At 38.2% G+C, this 18,874-nt stretch overlaps 1 protein-coding gene across 1 annotated transcript in view; it reads right to left on the bottom strand.

Moving 5' to 3' along the window:
* Positions 1 to 253: 253 nt before the first annotated feature.
* Positions 254 to 18,874, bottom strand: part of MMD (monocyte to macrophage differentiation associated) — a 19,332-nt gene continuing 711 nt past the window's right edge. Inside the window, exons 2-7 of the mRNA XM_026067543.1 lie at positions 13,187 to 13,268; positions 6,550 to 6,710; positions 5,316 to 5,390; positions 4,533 to 4,634; positions 3,950 to 4,019; positions 254 to 2,546 (exon numbers count right to left, since the gene is read on the bottom strand). Of these exons, the coding sequence (XP_025923328.1) occupies positions 2,346 to 2,546; positions 3,950 to 4,019; positions 4,533 to 4,634; positions 5,316 to 5,390; positions 6,550 to 6,710; positions 13,187 to 13,264 (687 nt within the window). The 5' untranslated portion in view covers positions 13,265 to 13,268 and the 3' untranslated portion in view covers positions 254 to 2,345. The remainder of the gene's footprint in view (positions 2,547 to 3,949; positions 4,020 to 4,532; positions 4,635 to 5,315; positions 5,391 to 6,549; positions 6,711 to 13,186; positions 13,269 to 18,874) is intronic.

Genomic DNA, 18,874 nt, shown 5'->3' with positions numbered 1-18,874 from the left:
GAACAACAAATAGGCAAAAATTGAGGTCTCTATATTGCCCAAAACTTCTATATAGATAAACCTCTTGCCACAAATGATACCATTTTGGACCATAATGCTTTCCTAATATTTTTAGTTTAAAGAGTCACTTGAGCAAGCATAAGCGTCATTAGGAGCGGCAACATTGCTAGGCCCTTATATTTCTGCATATTTGCCGTAAATTTGCAACACTTTTAATACTAAGTACTGCGGAAAGATTACAGGAACACACGAGTTTCCAAACTGCACAAAATGTTTATTGTTTAGTCTAGTACATTCAATATCATATTGACTAGAATACAGTAATTCAAAATATTTTTGGCGAATTCAAATATTTTTAAAAACCCATTTCAAACACTCCAAAAAGCAATGCCATGAAAAATTAACTTAAAATTAAAACAAACATATTCAAGCAATAGTTTCACTTTTGACTGCAGAAAACTTTCATGTGTATTTTAGTGGTTTTAACAGTACTGCATTTAAACCAAGTATATGAACTCACAAAAAGTGAAAATATTAAAATAGACACAATGTTAAAAAACTGAGGCATCCAGATGTTTGAGACTGTTGTACTAGGAATTACCTGCCCAGCTGTTTCATTTGTACTCTTTCCGGGCAGTTAACTAGTCTGCTGTAGCGGTGTTGTTTTTCCAATCACCTGCTAACACCGTACAGCAACTCTTTTTCAGTGCCTTGATTTTAAAGTTTGCCCCTCTTGCAAATTTCATATACAAATGTATATATTCTAAAATATGCAACCCACCAGCAAATCTAGGTGAAGTATTAAACAGTACCTTGAAAAACATCCCTATCTTACTACCTATTGTTTGAAGACAGGCAATATCCAGAACAAAATCTGAAAAAGGCAACACGTTTTGTTTTTAAACACTGACATGAAAAAGTGAGTAAATTAGAAAAAGGATAAAGTCAATCTTAATATAAGACATTCATAATATAGTGGGACAGGATACAATTATTGGACAAACAGTATTACAATGAGGCTTCCACATCTGGTCATTTAATGCACATGTTCTACAACCATGACTTGCTACCACATTTTATTTTCCTGTACAGAAAGACAGCAATACAATTAACAACCAGTTTTACTCTGTGCGAAGTCCCAGAATGACAAGTGACACTGTGTCAAGTTCTCCACGCTTTCCTCCCTAGAAGGTCACGCTTGCGAAGAACCACTAACCATGAATTTTAAGTGGTCAGTGATTGCTCTGTACCTGCTTTCCGAACAAACCATCCATCAAAAGACCTCAATGAAAGTGGGTGGAAACTGGTTCTGTTGGCCCATTTAAATCCCTTTGAAAATCCAAGCCATAATATTACAGCACCGGTATGCGTATACGTATTTTTGGGAAATTACCAACTCTCTAACGTGGATAGTGGGATATTAGCTGGCCACCTTCATTAATACTGCCAAGCCTTGATGAGTGTGCTATCATCCAAACTGCTGCCTGACTGGGCAGCACAGAGTAGAACTGGGAATCTTGAAGAGACAAACTAGCGTTACCTAGTTCTTTAAAGCACTTCTTTCCATCATCGATATAGCCAAATTAAGGTGCCATGTAAGTAGTACTATAGATGAGCAGTAGTATTACAGATGTTTTCATGTTAAAACCTGTCAGAATCACATTTAGATTTTAATTTGTAAAAGTGGTTATTACAACTATACCTGTAGTACAACCTTTGGAGAGGTACAATGTTTGCTTGTCAGTACAGTATGCGGAATGTAACCATTTCTTGCAAGATTTTGCAATATGAGGAACTGCATAGATGACAGTTGTGTTTTCAGTTCAATAAATGTATTTTTAAAGTTTACAAAAAACACAAGTTTCTATAAAAGTCGCATTATACCAAGATAATGGGTGGTAAAAGTAGATTATCCATCTGTGATTCATGTTTAGTGAATGACTAGTGGAAAGGTGATAGAAACCAATTTCAAATCAACTGAGTTACATTTTTGTTATTGCACTGACTTCACCATTTGAATCACTAATTTAGAAAAAATTCGTGTAGTTAAAAATTGTAAAATTAAACTAGAATACAAAATTTATTTGTAAACATCAGGTAGCCAGTTCTACTAACATGGAATGGACTCTTAGTACTGCCGTACAGTATCTTGGTTATTTACAGCACTTGCCATATGAAGGGCAATTCCAGGACACATACAACATCAGTTCACAGTAATTATGTTCAGAGAACTATCAAAGTCAGTGCATTTTTTCCTGTGCAACTTTCCAATTTCCCCAAATTCCTTAAGTCAAATAATACTGCTACAGAGGCCAAGTGCAGATTTTTTCCTCCCCCCCCAAATATCATAAGTGGCGAATAATGTCTGCAGGACTTCTGTAAAGGTACTTCCAAATGGCATAGTAATGAACTGCAGCTGCTGTGGCCACAAATATGTGCCAGATGGCATGGGCAAAGGGAATGATTCCATCACTCTTGAAGAACACCACACCCAGACAGTATATCAAGCCTCCCCAGGCGACCTCCTGAAGTCCATCGGTGTTACTCTGTCAATTAATAAGGGAGGGAAAGAGTATTTTACGCACAAAGTACAAAGTGCATTTTTCTTCCAGAAGAACTGGATGACACAACTCAGAACATCTTAGATAGTATAGTATGTTTAACCCACTCAGATGGACAAGTGACAAAAACAGTATACTTAGTATATATTCCAAAGTGTAACCTAAATATGTGTTTCAGTTGTTAGCACTATAGAAGTAACAGTAGGATAACTCAAGTTAAGGTAAGCTTGACATTTTGCTTCTTGCTTGTTAGTAGAGCAGGCAAATATGGAGAAAAAGAAAACCACATTATTGCATATAAGCATGAGTTGAATGTGACTAACTCTACTGAATGAATTATCAAGCAACATTTTGGTATAGCACTGAATTCATGTGGAAAATGACTGAAGTACTGTAACTGGCATTATCTATACACCCCAGGTTCACAGCTCTCTGAACAGATTGCAGACTCAAGGAAATCTTGGCCTTTGTAGCGGACAGATTTGTAAAGTTATGCCTTATGATTCAGATTTACATTTACAGCAGAGAGTGTTATTCAAAGTTATTTAAAATGTGTGACTTTTGGTAAACAATAGTCATAGTTGAGGTGCACAAGACACGGAGATTTTTACTTGTCTTCAGATGCACCAAGGAATTAAAAAAATATATCTATATCTCAATTTGCTGAGAAATGAAATACCTCAGATACAATTCATCAGCTACATAAGTTTGATACAGTTCAACTACTCCATATTTCAACTTTGCCCTGCTTCACTGATTTTAAAGGAAAAAAAAATGCCTGTAGTAAGAGATGAAAGATCTTCTAGGCTTGTTTCACATAAGTCATTTTGAAAGGGGAAAGAATAAATTTACTTTCTGTTCTTAGACCAGAAGACAGAATAAACTGATTAGATTTTCAAGCTCTTAAGTATACCAAGAAAGAAGGACAACATATTTTGACAGATGTCCATTCCACTTTCCAAAATAAAACCCTTCTTTCATAACTTGTAGGTAGTAAGCAGGCATTAAATAATTTCATAAATAGTAAAACCTAAAAACATTGCTTTGATGGATTAAGGTACTTCACATCTTCCTCATTTTTAAGAAAAAGGAAGTAAACAAATTGTTGTGTCCAACATTCTTTCAGACTTGGGGGTATTCATGAAGCCTGGAACTAATTTCTTTTATTGAGACTCTGTGGCCCAATTTCAACAAAAAAGGTAGCATTTCATTGAATTTAAACTACAAACTTAAAATATAACTGAATATTTGGTTCTTCTGCAGAGAGCATTTATAATCATGTTGGACTGAAATTAAGATCTGTTCAGAAGAACTACAGCTGCACTGGAACTTAAAACCAGTTATAAAAGGAAAGCTTGTATATTTATAATGTTAGTTGCATTCCTTACCATGGATGTCACTACCAGAGCAGGAGAAAATCCCATTGCTAAGTAGAAAAAGAGTTCAACAATCTTATACCTAAAAAGGAACAAATTGAATCATTTAAGGAGGTATATGTACAAGAGGATGAACATTTCCTTCAACAGTAAAGAAAACATTTGTGTTTTAATGTTAGTATGTGTCCACTAAAACTATCCAAAAAGCTTTCTACATAGACAGATAGCCAATGTTTTATTACCAAAATAAAGCTAGTGTTCATCTCAGCACACTACACACTAGTTGCAGACAATATCTTTTTTTCTAAATAATGAAAATCAATGCATCTAAGTCAGTAAGCAGTAGTGAGAATAAAACAATCAAGACAACTTATACTTTCTTATTTGACATGAAGCTCAGTAGCTCATTTCCAAGACAAAGAACAGTTGGTCTTGCCCACTGAAAATAAGTAATGGAAGTACGCTCAGTAATTTAGATCTGCTCTCAAATCAGTGTGTGAATGGCTAGATTCTTTAGTGAAGCAGTATTCAAAAACCAAAAGAGCTCCCAGCTTTCCATTTCAGTTTATAGTTAACTGCAAACAACAGTTCTTACTTTTCATGGTAGAGAAATACATAAATGGTTCCTCCAGCAGCCATTAGCCAGATAAACCAACGCATATGAGATGCCAGAGGTCCAAGCTCACGTAGATTTAACCTGGAAGTACAAAGATTTCAATAGACAGAAGTGATGAATGAATGGAACATACTGACACAGGAGTAGTGGGGCTTTTTGATAAAAATAAATATTGAAAGCTGTAACTTAGGCATGAGCAGACCTGCATTAACAGACATCTGAAATTCAAGTTTTGTAACATTTACATGCAAGGGGTTAACAAAAATGGTATTTTCATATTTGATAGTGTCAGATATAAGATGACATCCACACAGTTTTCATACTCAACAGCTGCATGACAAACCAGTATCTTCATTTAAAGGGTAATCTCCATAATTCACAGCCAGAATAGAAGAAAGAGGGGGAACAAGACTCAAAACACAACAATGCAGGCTTAATCATTAACTGATATAGTTAATATAGACAAGAAACAGATATGGCTTACTGCATCAAATATTTCAGATGGAAAAGCGTTGACAGCTTTGAGAAAAACATTTCTGCTATAGCCTAAGTAGTAACTTCCAGCTTTACTTCTGGAAGACCATGACAAATGACTTAATAAGCTCAAGTTTGGAAGCATTGCAAAGATTTTTATGAGAAAGTACATACAAGGAATTCTTCCTAGTTGATATCAGCAAATGAAACAAATCCTACTGTACTAATTAGTTTTCTAATCTAAACTGATCAATTTTCTTTCTCTCTATAGGTAGACGGATTTCTTACCATGGTGCATATGATGCGGCAATAAAGACATAGATCATCATTCTGTCACACATATGAAAACAATGCTCCATGGTCCTAGAAAGAGAGAGAACAAGTCACCAAGACTGAGTTTGGAAAGATTTCTTAACAGCATCTGTTTCCTGACATGCTTTGGAATTTTTAGGGAAAATAATGTCATTTCCACAACCCCTCAGAACCACTTGGAAGATGTCCAGCTGACTTCAGCTTCACAGGGTCATAATCAAGAGACGTAGGAGATGAGCACTCTCCCATTCCTCTCCCCTTCTCCACTCCATCATACATCCTGCTGTCTAGCAAGGAGGCAGAAAGCTGTCACAACTCTGCTTAATCCAGAAATTGTCACCATTCAGTGACTACTGGTTAAATCCAATTTATGACCCTGAATTATAGAGGAGTCATAATAGGGCTGGAGGGGGGGGGGGGGGGGGGGGGAACACATCTTAGTTTTGTTACTGACTAGCTCCCAAGAAAGCTTTCTGCTGCTAGCTGTGTATTAGATTAAGCGTCTTGGCAAAGTCTGTGTGTTCCTCAAAGTATTTCAGCATGCCACAGTCCCAGACAAGTGTTCTCATTTCTACACTGGGATTACATCCACCATGCACTTAATCCAGAAGTTCTTGTATAGATGAAAGTTGTATTAGCTTGCAACATGTGTTAATAGCTACAGTTAGTGCCAGGATGAACTCTGTGGTTTTGTTGCATTACTCTGTTCTGTTAAGCAACTATTGTTTCAGACTGAAACAAAGGTTTTGGTACATAACTACTTAAGGTGATGTGTGTTCTTACAACAGATAGCATTGGACGCTCCTCTTCATAAAGAGGCAGACAAATGTGTGCAACACTACCTTCACTTTCCATGCCTTAGCAATTCTTTTGTTTGTTTGTTTTTTGGTGCATCTAAACAATCACCGACACATCCTCCTGCCCAACAAAAGTCTATTTGAAACACCTGTCATGAGAATGCATGAGAAGTAGAGAATCTGTTTAAGAGCCACTAGGACGTATGGAAAAGCTTCTTTTTCTTCCTGGAAGACAGCAGACACTAACTTTGTATTCAAGCTTGGCTCACTACTTCTTCCAACAGAATCAATGTTTTCTTAACAATTCAGTACGAGCTACCAGTCCAACCTTCTTTAAACTACTTGAGAAACATAACAGAAAATTATCACAGAACTTTAAAACAAAACATCATAAACAAGAGCTGTTGTGATACCTTAAGTGACTCTTTTTCCAAGAAACTATGTGAAATACTGTGGAAACAATGAAGAGTGCACAGAGTCCCATGCCATACATCCATGCTGTTATCTTTTCCCATCGATCATCAGAAAGCCGGTGGAGAAGGGCACTACCCACAATGGCAGGAACAATGAGGAACTAAGAAAACAAAAGGCCATTGTTAAGTTTTCACTCCCAGCCAACACAGCTACCGCCCACAGTACAGCAACAGCAGGGCAGTATGCCATACAAAACCATATATATGACATCCGATGGCACGCTCCTAACTGGAGCAAAATTTTTGTGTAGCTGTGTGTCGATACACAAGTGTCAAGACTTTGACAGTATCTTAGACATCTAGATTATACCTGCTTGTGATAAGTTTCTCCCCCAACAGGGCTTCGGACAAGTCAGTAGCTTCCCTAGCCATAACACATCACGCAAACGAAAGGATTTAATAAGTCTTACTAATTTATTCATTTTCACATTCTGCTTCATGTTTTTAAAAGGTTTTGATCTTACTCTAGACTTGTATCTAAACCATCTCTTTTGCATAAAGGCTGAGCAAGGAACAGAACAAAAGAAATTTCAAACTCAAATGAAGAAAATAAAGCATTTAGAAGCATTCAGGTAAGGAGAAGATAAAAGAATTTAGCAAAGGCTTTGCAGAATTTGAGTTTTAGATATCATAAATTAGCTGTAAACTTCTAGTTTGAACAGATTCTTAATACACAAAGATGATGTTCTTTTAAGGTAACGTGTCCCAGTCTGTTTTCCTCACCACCTGCCTCTCAAAGCAGCTTTTGTTCACACCTTCCTTAGCACGCTCACGTGAAGTGTCTAAGAAGGGGGCTGCAGGTTTCATATAATTACTTGGAAATGCATTTAAAACACCACTCCTTCCCAGGATAAATTACATCATCTCCCTCTGTCTCTTCAGAAACAGAAACTTGGGGTTGGGGGGAGGGGACAGAAAAAACCCACATCCAACAAGTATTTAAAGAAAAGAAACTGCTGGCTCAGACATTCCTACCCATTTCCTTTGACTATGAAAATGTAGATATCTTTGTCAGACTCCTAAGTTATAGGACTCTGCAATACAAGTTTCCTTCCAGTCCCTCCTGTATGTTTTAAGATGTTAATTAGTTCACTTGAACTGTAAATAAACTTCATAGTTTAAACTACGAACAACTTAAGTCTCTCACGCTTATTAACAATAAAGCTAGGAACCAGTAATGTTTAAAGAAGTTTAATTCTGCTTTGCATTACACGTTTGATAGCTGAGAGTGCAAAGCTCTAGCCTAAGCTGCACTATCCTTGTCCTTTATCTGTTTGGAGATGGGAAGAAATTGAGGATCTGCTCAGTTACAGCTTAAAAGATGCAGAGTCTGCTGAATGAGTCTGAAAAGCAGCTGGTTAATCCAAAGAAACTGTTAAAAAAAAAAATCACTGCTTTTTCTTCTGGATTTTTAAGTACATCAACTGTAGCTTCACTGCTATTGCATCTTCTTCCTTTTTGCAAAGCAGAGTACAGTTAACACAGAAGTTGTAGAACAATACAAATGAGAAGCATGGTGTCCCTAAAGCTGCAGCATCCAGACCAGAGGAGAAAACTGAGCTTTGTAACCAGACTATGAAAGTTGAACTCATGCATTTTAAGGCCAGAAATAGTCTTCCAGGCAGGCCTCATTTATCACAAATCATAAATTTCCATATACCTATCCTGGACAGCCCCCACATCCCAGAAAGGTTAAAGCGTTTCACTCCTCAGGAGATCAGTTGCTCCTGTTTTCCACATAGGGCACACAGTCTAAAGGGTGCCTGAAGCCCTTGAGACAGCAGGGAACCAAGCAGATGTGGCAGCTGTTTCATTCAGTCTTCACAGGAGACAGGAAAATACTAAACTCTAGAAATATATTTTAGCCTGATTTCTTTAAGCTGTGCATCATGCTGTATTCACATTTGTCAGCTTCCTTCACAAGTTTTGGTGCAATTCGCAGTTTTTAAACTAAATTTGACAGAGAACTAGAAGTGTCAGGGAGATTTGGTACTCACAGGTGTCACGGACACAAGTAACTAGATACAATAGCAAACCCCTATTAATTCCCTACTAACAGCCTGGGCACGCGCTTCTCTTCTCAGAAGCTATGAGATCCCACCTAGAGCTCTGATCGAGACCATTTTAGAGGAAAGACGACTTCTTTAGAAACTAAAGTCAGATATTATATGGAACAACCTGCATTATTATACAAACATCTCAATTTTACTAGTCTACTAAAATAATTATTTCACCGGTTAAGCTATATTGTGTCASGTTAAAATTGGCCAACACATAGCTTGCAGACGATCACTTTTTCCAGCAATTATTGTACATAAAGTCACAGGGTTAAAATTAACAATTGTCTTAGTACCTCTTTCTTCAAACCTTCAGAGAAGAGCTGAATTCCCCTCTTTTCTGCCTTGTCCTGACTCTAAAGAAAAATTCTACTTCTCTCAAATACTAATATGAGAAGGATTTATTGTTTTTTCTTAGTATTCTATTTGGAAACAAGCACACTTTGCCTCCATGCCCTGATACGCATCATGGGAGCAGTTAGACTAAACAAGAGATGTTTTATTACTCCTCTTCTGACCAAAATAGCTGGATTAAAAACAAAAATCCAGAAAAACAGTCTGTTCCAGCCAACTGGATAAAAGTTCTTCAGATATTAATGCTATACCAGATAACATATGATACAGTGCACACTCTTTATTATATCTACCATCCATCTTCTGGAAGAAAGACAACACTTTAGTCAATAAGACAGATTTCCCATGTTCATTTGGAAAAAAATCCTGAGTGCAAGAACAGAATTTTAATCTTCAGAATGGAGAAGCAAGCAATGGGTCCTTTAAAAGAAGAGGTATTTACCAATAAAGTAGTCAAAGAATTAGAACTACTAGAATGAGTGTGATAGCACTGTGTCATTTTATAGGAATGACAGCATTTCTAAGTTGCCAACAGTCCTGGTAATAAAATTAGCTAAAAGTCACAAAAAGCTTTGCTTATTTCATCATGAAGTGCAACCGTTCCAAATGAATATTGTCAATATTAATATGCTGTGAGCAAAACCAGAACTATGATGCACCAATTTACTAATTTTAGCACCTTCATTAATATTTGCTAATTAAGAAATGGAGTTGGCAGTGAGATTTACAGAACATGAGAATAAGGCAACAATTTCACTAATTTTTCTGGAGAGATGCCAGAAAAAAATGAGAGCCTGAAGTTACAACTTCCCTTTGCAATAAAAAGGAAGACAAAGGATTAAAATACATATTTTTATGGCCATATGCTTGTATATTTAGCAGGCGATTTAGGCACAACCTCCATGTGATGTATTTTGGGAAACCGACCATCACAACCACCACTATCACAAATAGCTGCTGCTGTAAAATAGCCCTAAGGCACAAAGAAAGACACTGAAACTGTAAGCGCTAAACCTGACCAGACATAATTCAGTGAAATTGCATTCTCTGGTTACTAACCTATAGCAATGTAGGATGTAGCCTTCTGACATCTCTGTTCTAATTATTTGGGGTTGCTGAGTATAGTGGTACTTTAGTCAGTATTCTACTTATATTCTTTCCAGATTTCTCTAGACAAGCTCTCACGTAGAGGCTTAAAAATATACTAAATGTTTTGCTCTTGTATATAACAATCAGGCCAAATTAAGTTATTTGGTTTGCACACAAGGTTATGCAGGAAATTTACTCAGTAACATGACCTTTGATGTGCAAGCCACTGTAGCAAAACATGGTATTGCCCTTCCCATTCATTGAGGGGGAAATACTAACAGCATAAAGATAACCCTACACTTCCCCTGTGGAGCAGGAAGACAGTGGAAAGATCAACAAAGCAGCCAGAATCACACGCGATATTTAGAGGGAATGATGGAGTGCCCATCTCAGGTTGCCAGCTCTAGAAGCATAGCCCTGAAGCCAAGTTCAGGGTCTCCCTACTCGTGAATTTTCTCTTCTCAGATAATGGAGACAAGCATCATGGAGTGGGAAGTCTACTAGCAACTTAAGCTGTGCACTGTACAGAGGAATGGAGAACCTGCTAACATTGGTCAGGTAAAGTGAAGCCATTTTCACCGTAAGAGTACTTCTGAAATTTTGAGGACCCGTCCTTCCATCCTCCAAAGGGAAGAACCTCCTGGTAAGTGTCCAAATCTCACTCTGGGAACATTTACATTTTTTCCTCTTTTCTCCATGCACTACATGAATCAACATTGGAAAATACAGACCATAACTAATTTTAAGAATAGTTCCTCCTTTTAAGGCAGTAGGAAGAAACATCTAGAGCAGTATAAAGCAAATTGCAAGTTTTAATTTAACATAACAGAGCATATCTTTTGGTTGATAAGCCCTACACATATTAGGAAGCTTCAGATGAAGCAGCCAACCCCCCACTTCGATTCAGCTTACCTTACAACTCAAATGGTTATGACTCCTGCTTCTCTCACATGCTGTTTCCTTCCTGTTACTCTAAACACAGAGAGCAGTTTTTTCTGTCTCTACATTTATCTGCTTAGCTGCCCTTCCTGTCTCCTAGTGTCTAAAGATGATTCAGTGCTTCTTTTAAAGCTAAAAATCAAGACATTTTAAATAGCCTTTCTAGTTAGAAATTTGAAGTTATCTTAAAAGCTAATTGCATATAACATACTAAGTAATGTGACAAAGCTATATATGAGATTCTGTATCCCAATTTCTTAACTAGTATTTTTGAAGCAGCTGCCTAAACTGACTGCTGCATATTTTTAATTCAAAAAAACAGAAGAGACACCTATCCAAGGAGTAGAGCCATGCTCATAAAATACAAGTCGACTACTTTTTGAGCTATGAAAAATAGCTGGAGAGCAGATTGCTAAACACTGTTTTGTTGAAATTAAATCAATGTCTAATTGAAAACTCATACTGTAATCTAGCAGCAAAGACTCAATCCAGTCAACCTTTTAACATATAGTAAAACAGAGTCTGTAACAAGGAGGAGAAAAAGCCCCCCCACAAAGCTTTTTTCCATGTAATCCACTGTGCTTTCCCAGATTAGATTCCTATTTCAAGGCTTCACATTTTAAATCATTTATTGCATACAATTTTAAGGAGTAATGATCCCTTTATTATACTACACTACATTTTCCTCCAAAGGATATCTTAACATTACATATCACCAGGCTGTTAACAGCTCACGGTAATTTGCAGCACATAGCTTGAATGGTCAGAAGCAAATAGACAAAACAGACAACATCACCATAAACAGTAGCGTGCCAAAGAATAATGATATGACATCTTGGCTATAACCCACAGCTAACAGGCAGGCCTATGATGTGCCTTTTTTTTTTTCCAACTAGATGAAAGCTAGAAGAGTTAAGGAGTATAGAAACTGCTGCCAGATGTTTTGAAATCTAACTTTTGGCCAGAGTAAACAGGAGTTGTACAGGGATTAGGAGATAAACTATGTATTTGTGCTAACTAACAGAAAGTTGCTTCATTTCTCTGGACAAATAAGCATATATTTATATAATGCTGTACATGAGACCCCTGGCTTAAAAATACACATAAGCCTCAGTTACTTTTCTTACAGGCAAACCAAGGTGATTCAGTTTTGCCAGCACCGCAGAGCTGTACGTTGGTTATTTATAAAATACACATGAAGGCTCTTGAAGAGTAGATCTCTTTCTAGAACTAGAGTCCCATGCAGTACCTTGAGAATTCATATTTGCAGCTTGCTCAACAGACACACTGGAGATAAATAAAAGAATGAGGCCAAAGTCAAACATACTTCACATGTTTGGAGTTAAACAAGAGATCAATGAGAAGCACCAGCTGCCTTTATAAAAGGGCAAATGCCAGTCTAAAAAACTGTTTTTAGAGTCCTTTCTCAAAGTGCAAGACAGCAAATTAAACTTCCCAATTACAAAAAACTCCACAGGCCTGCTTTCATTATTTGGTGTATATATCACATGTTCAAATACATGGGTTCTCATACTATGGAAAGAACTAGGATTTTTAACAGGGCTGTTTAGCATTTATGATCAGCATTGTTAGTGTCCCTCTCCAAATATCAGCTCTCTCAAAGAATCAATTCATATATATTATTAAGCACGAGAACTAAGCCATTATAGCTCTTCTAGCTAACACCCACAGTCTTACATAAAACCTTCCCCTTTTAACATGGAAAAAAAATTTCTCATATTTCCATTATACAATTCCCATAATACTATGTAAGCACAATACTGCAAAAGTCTTCCTTGCAAGACTAACTATTATAGGCCCATGTTCATTTTACTGTAGTCCTCCTTTGACTGGGTCAAAGGAAAACCATCTAGTTAAAGACACGTAACTTTGGCAAAGAGGAACCTTATGAAGCATCTGGCGCTTCTAGCGATTCAGAACATGGACTAGCGATCACCAGCCATCTAATTAGTGTTACATTTACTGGGCTTTTAATAGCTGAAGCTTGTATAACAAAACCAGAGAGGCTGTAAATATGAATACAATTGGGCAAAGGTAAGCATTTAGTCATCCAAAACCACAAGAATTTGCCAAAACATCTGGTTAAAAAAGAAGAAGAAGAAAAAAAAAATACTTACTGCGTGTGTGTAACAGTTAGCAGCATGTTCATAGCAAGTGGGTTTGTAGCGGCTGTTTGCTGGAGCTGGGTGGTTCATGAACCTGTTGAATAATTAAGGAGTACTTTTAGGAAATTTAATAAACCCTATTTTTGGAGTGTCATAAAGGAATACCTCCAACCAAGTAATGTTAAAAATATAAGTACAGACACGTTTAAGGTAACTTACTTAAATTGTAAGCTCTCCCAGGTAATCTCTCTTAACAGAAAAATGTTAAATAAATTTCTGAGACTGCGTGTAATGGATGGTCATTTTCAAGCAAGGCTTTTTTCATTTAACAGAAATTGAGCACAAAAGTCAGACCCTCTCTTTTTCCACAGCTTTGTCAAATGAAGAATGAAGTACTTCCTATTTAAATTATGTGAAATGGACCAAGATTATTCTCAAATTAGACTCCATCATAGCTATCAATGGTTGCTCTTACTTTAAGAAACGTCTTGAAGCTGCAGCAATATCTGAGTTCTCTAACAACTTGGCCTAAAACAGCTTGAACATTGCCTTTTCTAATCCTATGAAAAGCAGTACTTGTGGCTGGGGTGTTACAGGGCTGGGGTTTTACTTTGAGGCTAATGCTATCTTTTGTCTGCCACAAAAACTAAAGCTATACAGAGAAGAAAGGAGACCCTAATGGTTAACTCGAAAGAAGAGCTTCAGGAGGCTTACGACCGGCATTTCCATCTTTTCTCCAGGAATCTGTGAGCATTACCTAAGAAACAAGCAATCACTCCCAAGGAAGTCTATGCAAGTCAAACAAAACATGAGAAAACTTGAGAAAGTTGCAGAAGAATTTGCCAATGCAAAAGCTACATTTAACTCTTCTAAAAAGCCAAAAGCTGGAGATGTTTCTGTGAAACTACGAAATTTAAATTCTGCATATAAAAACCTCTACAAAACAGCATATGTTTAAAAGAAACTACACAGTCAAATCAAAGTTATGAACTACTCCAGCTCCAGCACTACGTTGTCCCAGCACAGCCTACAGCCACACAAAAGTGACTCTCTCCCGTTAATGAACTCTCACTGCATCCCACTTTACTTCAGACTATGATGAAACTATTCACTGACAATTAGTCAGGTTCCCAACAAATACACAACAAATTCAGTTTCACAACAAATACAGAACATATACAAGTCCATTCAAAACCAAGAACAACTTTGTTAACTGGATTATGTACAGAGATTGTCAGAAAAACTTTGGTTTAAGTCAGAACTAGCTCTATTTTTATGACACCCATAAAATATTGGCCAGGCTCAGACCAGGGCAAAAACAACAACCAGAATCTTACAGTTTGAAAAAGCAGTTCCCCACTTCTGAGATACAAGATACTTGGTTTACAAATCAGTCAAAAAAGCTGGGTTTTTCTAAACCAATCCATGAAAATTCATTAAGACTACTAAACAGCCTTGATAAAGTAACACAGTATCATGATCTCTCTCCAAATTGTGGCAATTTCAAGAAACAATTTCATCCATTATTGATGCAAAGGGTAACAAAAAAAGTGAGTTTTAGTCACAGAGGCCACGTAAAAGCAGCTGTTAGCAAGTGAATAATTCCAAGGGACTTAATATACTGTTAAAAAATGGCAGTGCAGGGCTTGGCAGATTTACACATTGCCCTCATCTCCAAGAGGATAACGAAAACAGTCACATACGCAGGCTTGCACAACATTTGGAAGCGATTTTGCTGCCCAGTGCGTATAGGTCTTCAGTAGCTCTCACCAGGGAGAAACATCTGAACATCCAAAGATGGAGCATTCAGTTTAGTCGGTTCTGTTTCCAAGTTAGGAAAACAGTTAAAAATAAAAGCATATGTTGGCTCAGCTGAGTGGCTAGGATTAAATTGCACTTGCTCAACTCCATAGACTGGAAGTGACAGGAAGCCTTCCACTGGCTACAGCTAGATTTTCACTCTATTTCTCCAAAGGCCACAGTGGTGGTACCTTTGAGGCCTTACAAGAAGTAAGGAGAAAAACCCCAACCCCCCCCCCCAAACCCACAGACATAAATTTATCCTCAGTATTAGCTTTATAATTTCAGTCATTCAAAATTTCTGTGTATTATCATCATCTAAACAAAAAGTCTATAAATAATTGAAGATTGTACACTAATGGGACATGCTATTAGTCATTAGAGGATTTATTTCTGATTTTTTTTTTTCTTTTTCACTTAGACTTATTCAGTACAGAAGATAATGCATCTTTCTAAAGCAGTCTCAATAGGACCTGGGGTAAGTAAGACTAAGACAGAATTATGAAGAAACAGTTCACAGAACTCCATTTATTACTGGGACCTGTTATTCTCCCTAATTTAAAGACAGTGTTACTAGTRGTAAAACAGAATATAAAGATGTTAACAAAGCTATCCTTTTTCTGTTATCTACACAAAGAGTCTCTGTCTTTTTTTTTTCTCTTCCTCTTTTGCTTGTTTGTGCCAACATAGGAATGATGCAAACATTCATTCATCTGCGTGACAACTTTACACTGGCAAAAGAGACAAGCAGATGATTTCAGAAAGCTTCACCCATGCATGTTTACTTACAAAACACTTCAAACACCTTTTCAAAAAAAGATTTCAATGCTGATTATTTACAAACTAAAACAAACAGACAAAAAGGGTTAGCAACACGGTTATTGGAAGGAGAGCATCACTAGATTCCCACAGCAGCTGAAACCTGCTTTTCTTCCACCAGAGAGTTATAGCAGAACAAGGCCATTAGGAATAGTTCATCCATCTCCTTCACCTGAATGGTATAAAAACAAAGCCCCCCCCCGATGCTTTCTGTTTTCTGCAACATGAATACTGCAACACAGGGACACTGTTTTTCCTCCTATTTACAGGTCAAGTTTGCCCCTTATTGAAAAAAATAACAGAAACACAGTCTCACCTTCCTTAAAGCAAAAACTTGCCATACAGTATTCAGATACTGTTTAATCCCAAGTAAAGATTCTCTGTAACACAACAATTAAGGATATTACCAAATGCAAGACAGTCTGAGGAGGTCCCAGTGATCCAGGCTCCAATTTACAGGAAGCCTCTTTAACTGCGTGCTTTCATTTCTCTAGCATATTCATTAAAAGCAGCCCTAGAGAAACTGGAGTCATTTATCTGGGGATATGCAGCTGCACCTCACAAGAAAGCATAGATACGTCTCCATTTACAATTCTGAAGACTTAAAAGCCTCATCTTCAGCATAAAACATTAACTCCTGCAATATCAGGATACAAGATGGGTACGACTGCACAGCCATTCCTGCTGCATAAATTTAACCATTAGTTTGAGCATCAAAACAAAGTGATTTCAGCGTAACTTAGCCCAGGAGGCTCAGCTGCCATGCACAAACACAGCACCCCAGGAACCGATACTGCTGACTTTGACATAGCTGATCTCAACTCCACATCATCAGCTCCTTTTCAGCTTCTTAGAGAACCATGAAAGAATACAGATGGCTCCAAAGGGTCTTGATTCACTTCATAAGCTTGATATATTTTGGCTTTTTGCACTAGAATTTGAAATGTATGAAGCTAACAGAGCAATAGCAATTACAGTGAGATTGGGACGTTTTTACCTTTAATGCAGCTGTGAGTCAGTTCTCACAAACTACGTGCATTTTTAAAGCTCAGGATCTACTTGAGCCCAAAGAGGACCAAGCGCTTTATAATTTCAAAGCGCCAAACAACCTTCTTTGACAAGTACATTCCCAATAGAAGTGGAAAAAGGATATTGAGAAAGACATATGACTTCATTTAAAAAAAAAAAAATGAAGAAAATCATACCACCTCGGCCTTTACAGTGTTTGAACTTTGATCTTGAAATACTTCAAACATTTAAAGACAGACTAATCGATTTTTAGTGCGAGACCATTGAACCTCAAGCTCCAGCTCATTTCCAAGGGGACAGAGGCTATATGTTTCAAGGCGATTTCAGAATTAAGAGATCACAGTATTTGGGAGAGAAAGGAGGAGGACAATCTGAGAGTTGATTCTGCTTTGTCTTAGCATGCATAACCCAATTTAGAGAAATAAATAAATAATTAAAATCCCAGATCTAATACACACATTTGTGTGGTATATATTCTCTGGTACCACACCACTAGTTTCTACTCAAAAGTGCAGAAAAGGAAAGCAACTTTCAAGTCTTGCTTTATCCTTGACTCCCATCTGCTAAACAAATTATTCTTTGGAGCATGAAGTAAAATTTCTTTTCAGTAAAAACAGCAAACACCGAAAAGAGTCTCAAAGATCTGGATTTCTGAGTCTTTTCAGGAAGTATATTTCCTTTATTCAGCTCAAAAGGCCTCATACTTTCTTTTACCAGCTTAAAAACACATTACTCCTTTCTGTACCATTTATTTCTTGTGCTTTCCAGCAGCAGGAGAAGACATTTAGACCCCATAAGCCATAAGTAACAGCATACGAGAAACAAGAAGGTGGAGAGAACTCCACAAAAACAGCAGTAGCATACACTAAATGGGGTTACATATTTAGATGTCAAAGCAATTAGTTATGTTGTCTATTCTGTTTTTGAGAGGAAAAACAAAAAAAAAGGCCAAAAAAACCTCATCAGTATTGCATTTTCACGATGACCACGTAGGTAGAATTTTGAAAAGAACTAAATACGCTTCGAATAAGTTTAATTTCTTTGGCCAGATTGGCAGATACTTCTCTTTATGAATTCAGTCTGTTCACAAAGTAAAGGCACATTCCTGGATTAGGAGATATCTAGTCACAGTTAGTAAAGTTAACGTGAACAGTCACAAACACTGAACAACTGAGTCACACAAAAAAAAGAAAAAAGAAAAAAGAAAATTCAAATCAGCACCGGAGGAGACCACTTGTTCGGAAATATCGGTGAAATCACACGATGTGAAAAGGTTCACGCGCTCGTGACACTGAAGATGAAGCAAAACCCACGATACTCTCAGAGGCCACCAGCAACGGTGCCATCACGTATAGATTAGGTCAGGGGAAAGAGTTTCTCCGCATCTCACCGACACCGCCCGACCTTCCGGCGAGTGCCAAGGCGACGGAGCGGGGCGCGAAGCCGCGCAGCCCGAGCCCACCCGTGGTTTTCTCCCCTCACGTTTCCTTCCAGCCCGCTTTCCCTCCTGGTCCTCGAGGAGCCGGCGGAAAGGGGCTCGGCGCAGCGCTGCGGCCACGCGCCTGCTGGGGGAAGACACCCTGCGAGACGGGGGCTCACCTGCCGGGCAGGCTGTCGCTCAGAAGTTACCCCAGGGACCTAAAACCCACTTTTTTATATATATATTTATATATATAAAAATACACACACACGCACAGATATTTATATATATGTTCACGCAAGAACAAGGCCGTGCCGTTGACCCGTTCGCGGCGAGAGCAGCATCTTCGGCCTCCACCGAGCAACATCCGCACGCGGGGGCGGCGGGAGGGGGGCGCCGGCGGGGCCGCCCCTGCCCGGGCCCCCGGCCGAGCCCCCGAGCCGCATCCGCGACACCGCAGCGGATGCGTGAACCTTCACCCATTTAAAGACACCCCCCCCAAAAAAAAAGAAAAAGAAAAAAAAAAGAGAGACGGACAGACAGACACGAGCCCCTCACGGCGGTCGCCGTCCCCTGAGGGCGGCCGCCCGCCCCGGCCGGCGATGCCGCCGCGACCCGGGCGGCCGGGAGGG

Source organism: Apteryx rowi, unplaced genomic scaffold, assembly GCF_003343035.1.
Source record: "Apteryx rowi isolate R43461 unplaced genomic scaffold, aptRow1 scaffold_26, whole genome shotgun sequence".
NCBI classification, from domain to species: Eukaryota; Metazoa; Chordata; class Aves; order Apterygiformes; family Apterygidae; genus Apteryx; species Apteryx rowi.
Note: the sequence above shows the minus strand (reverse complement) of the source record. Positions and strands in the feature narration are given on the sequence as shown.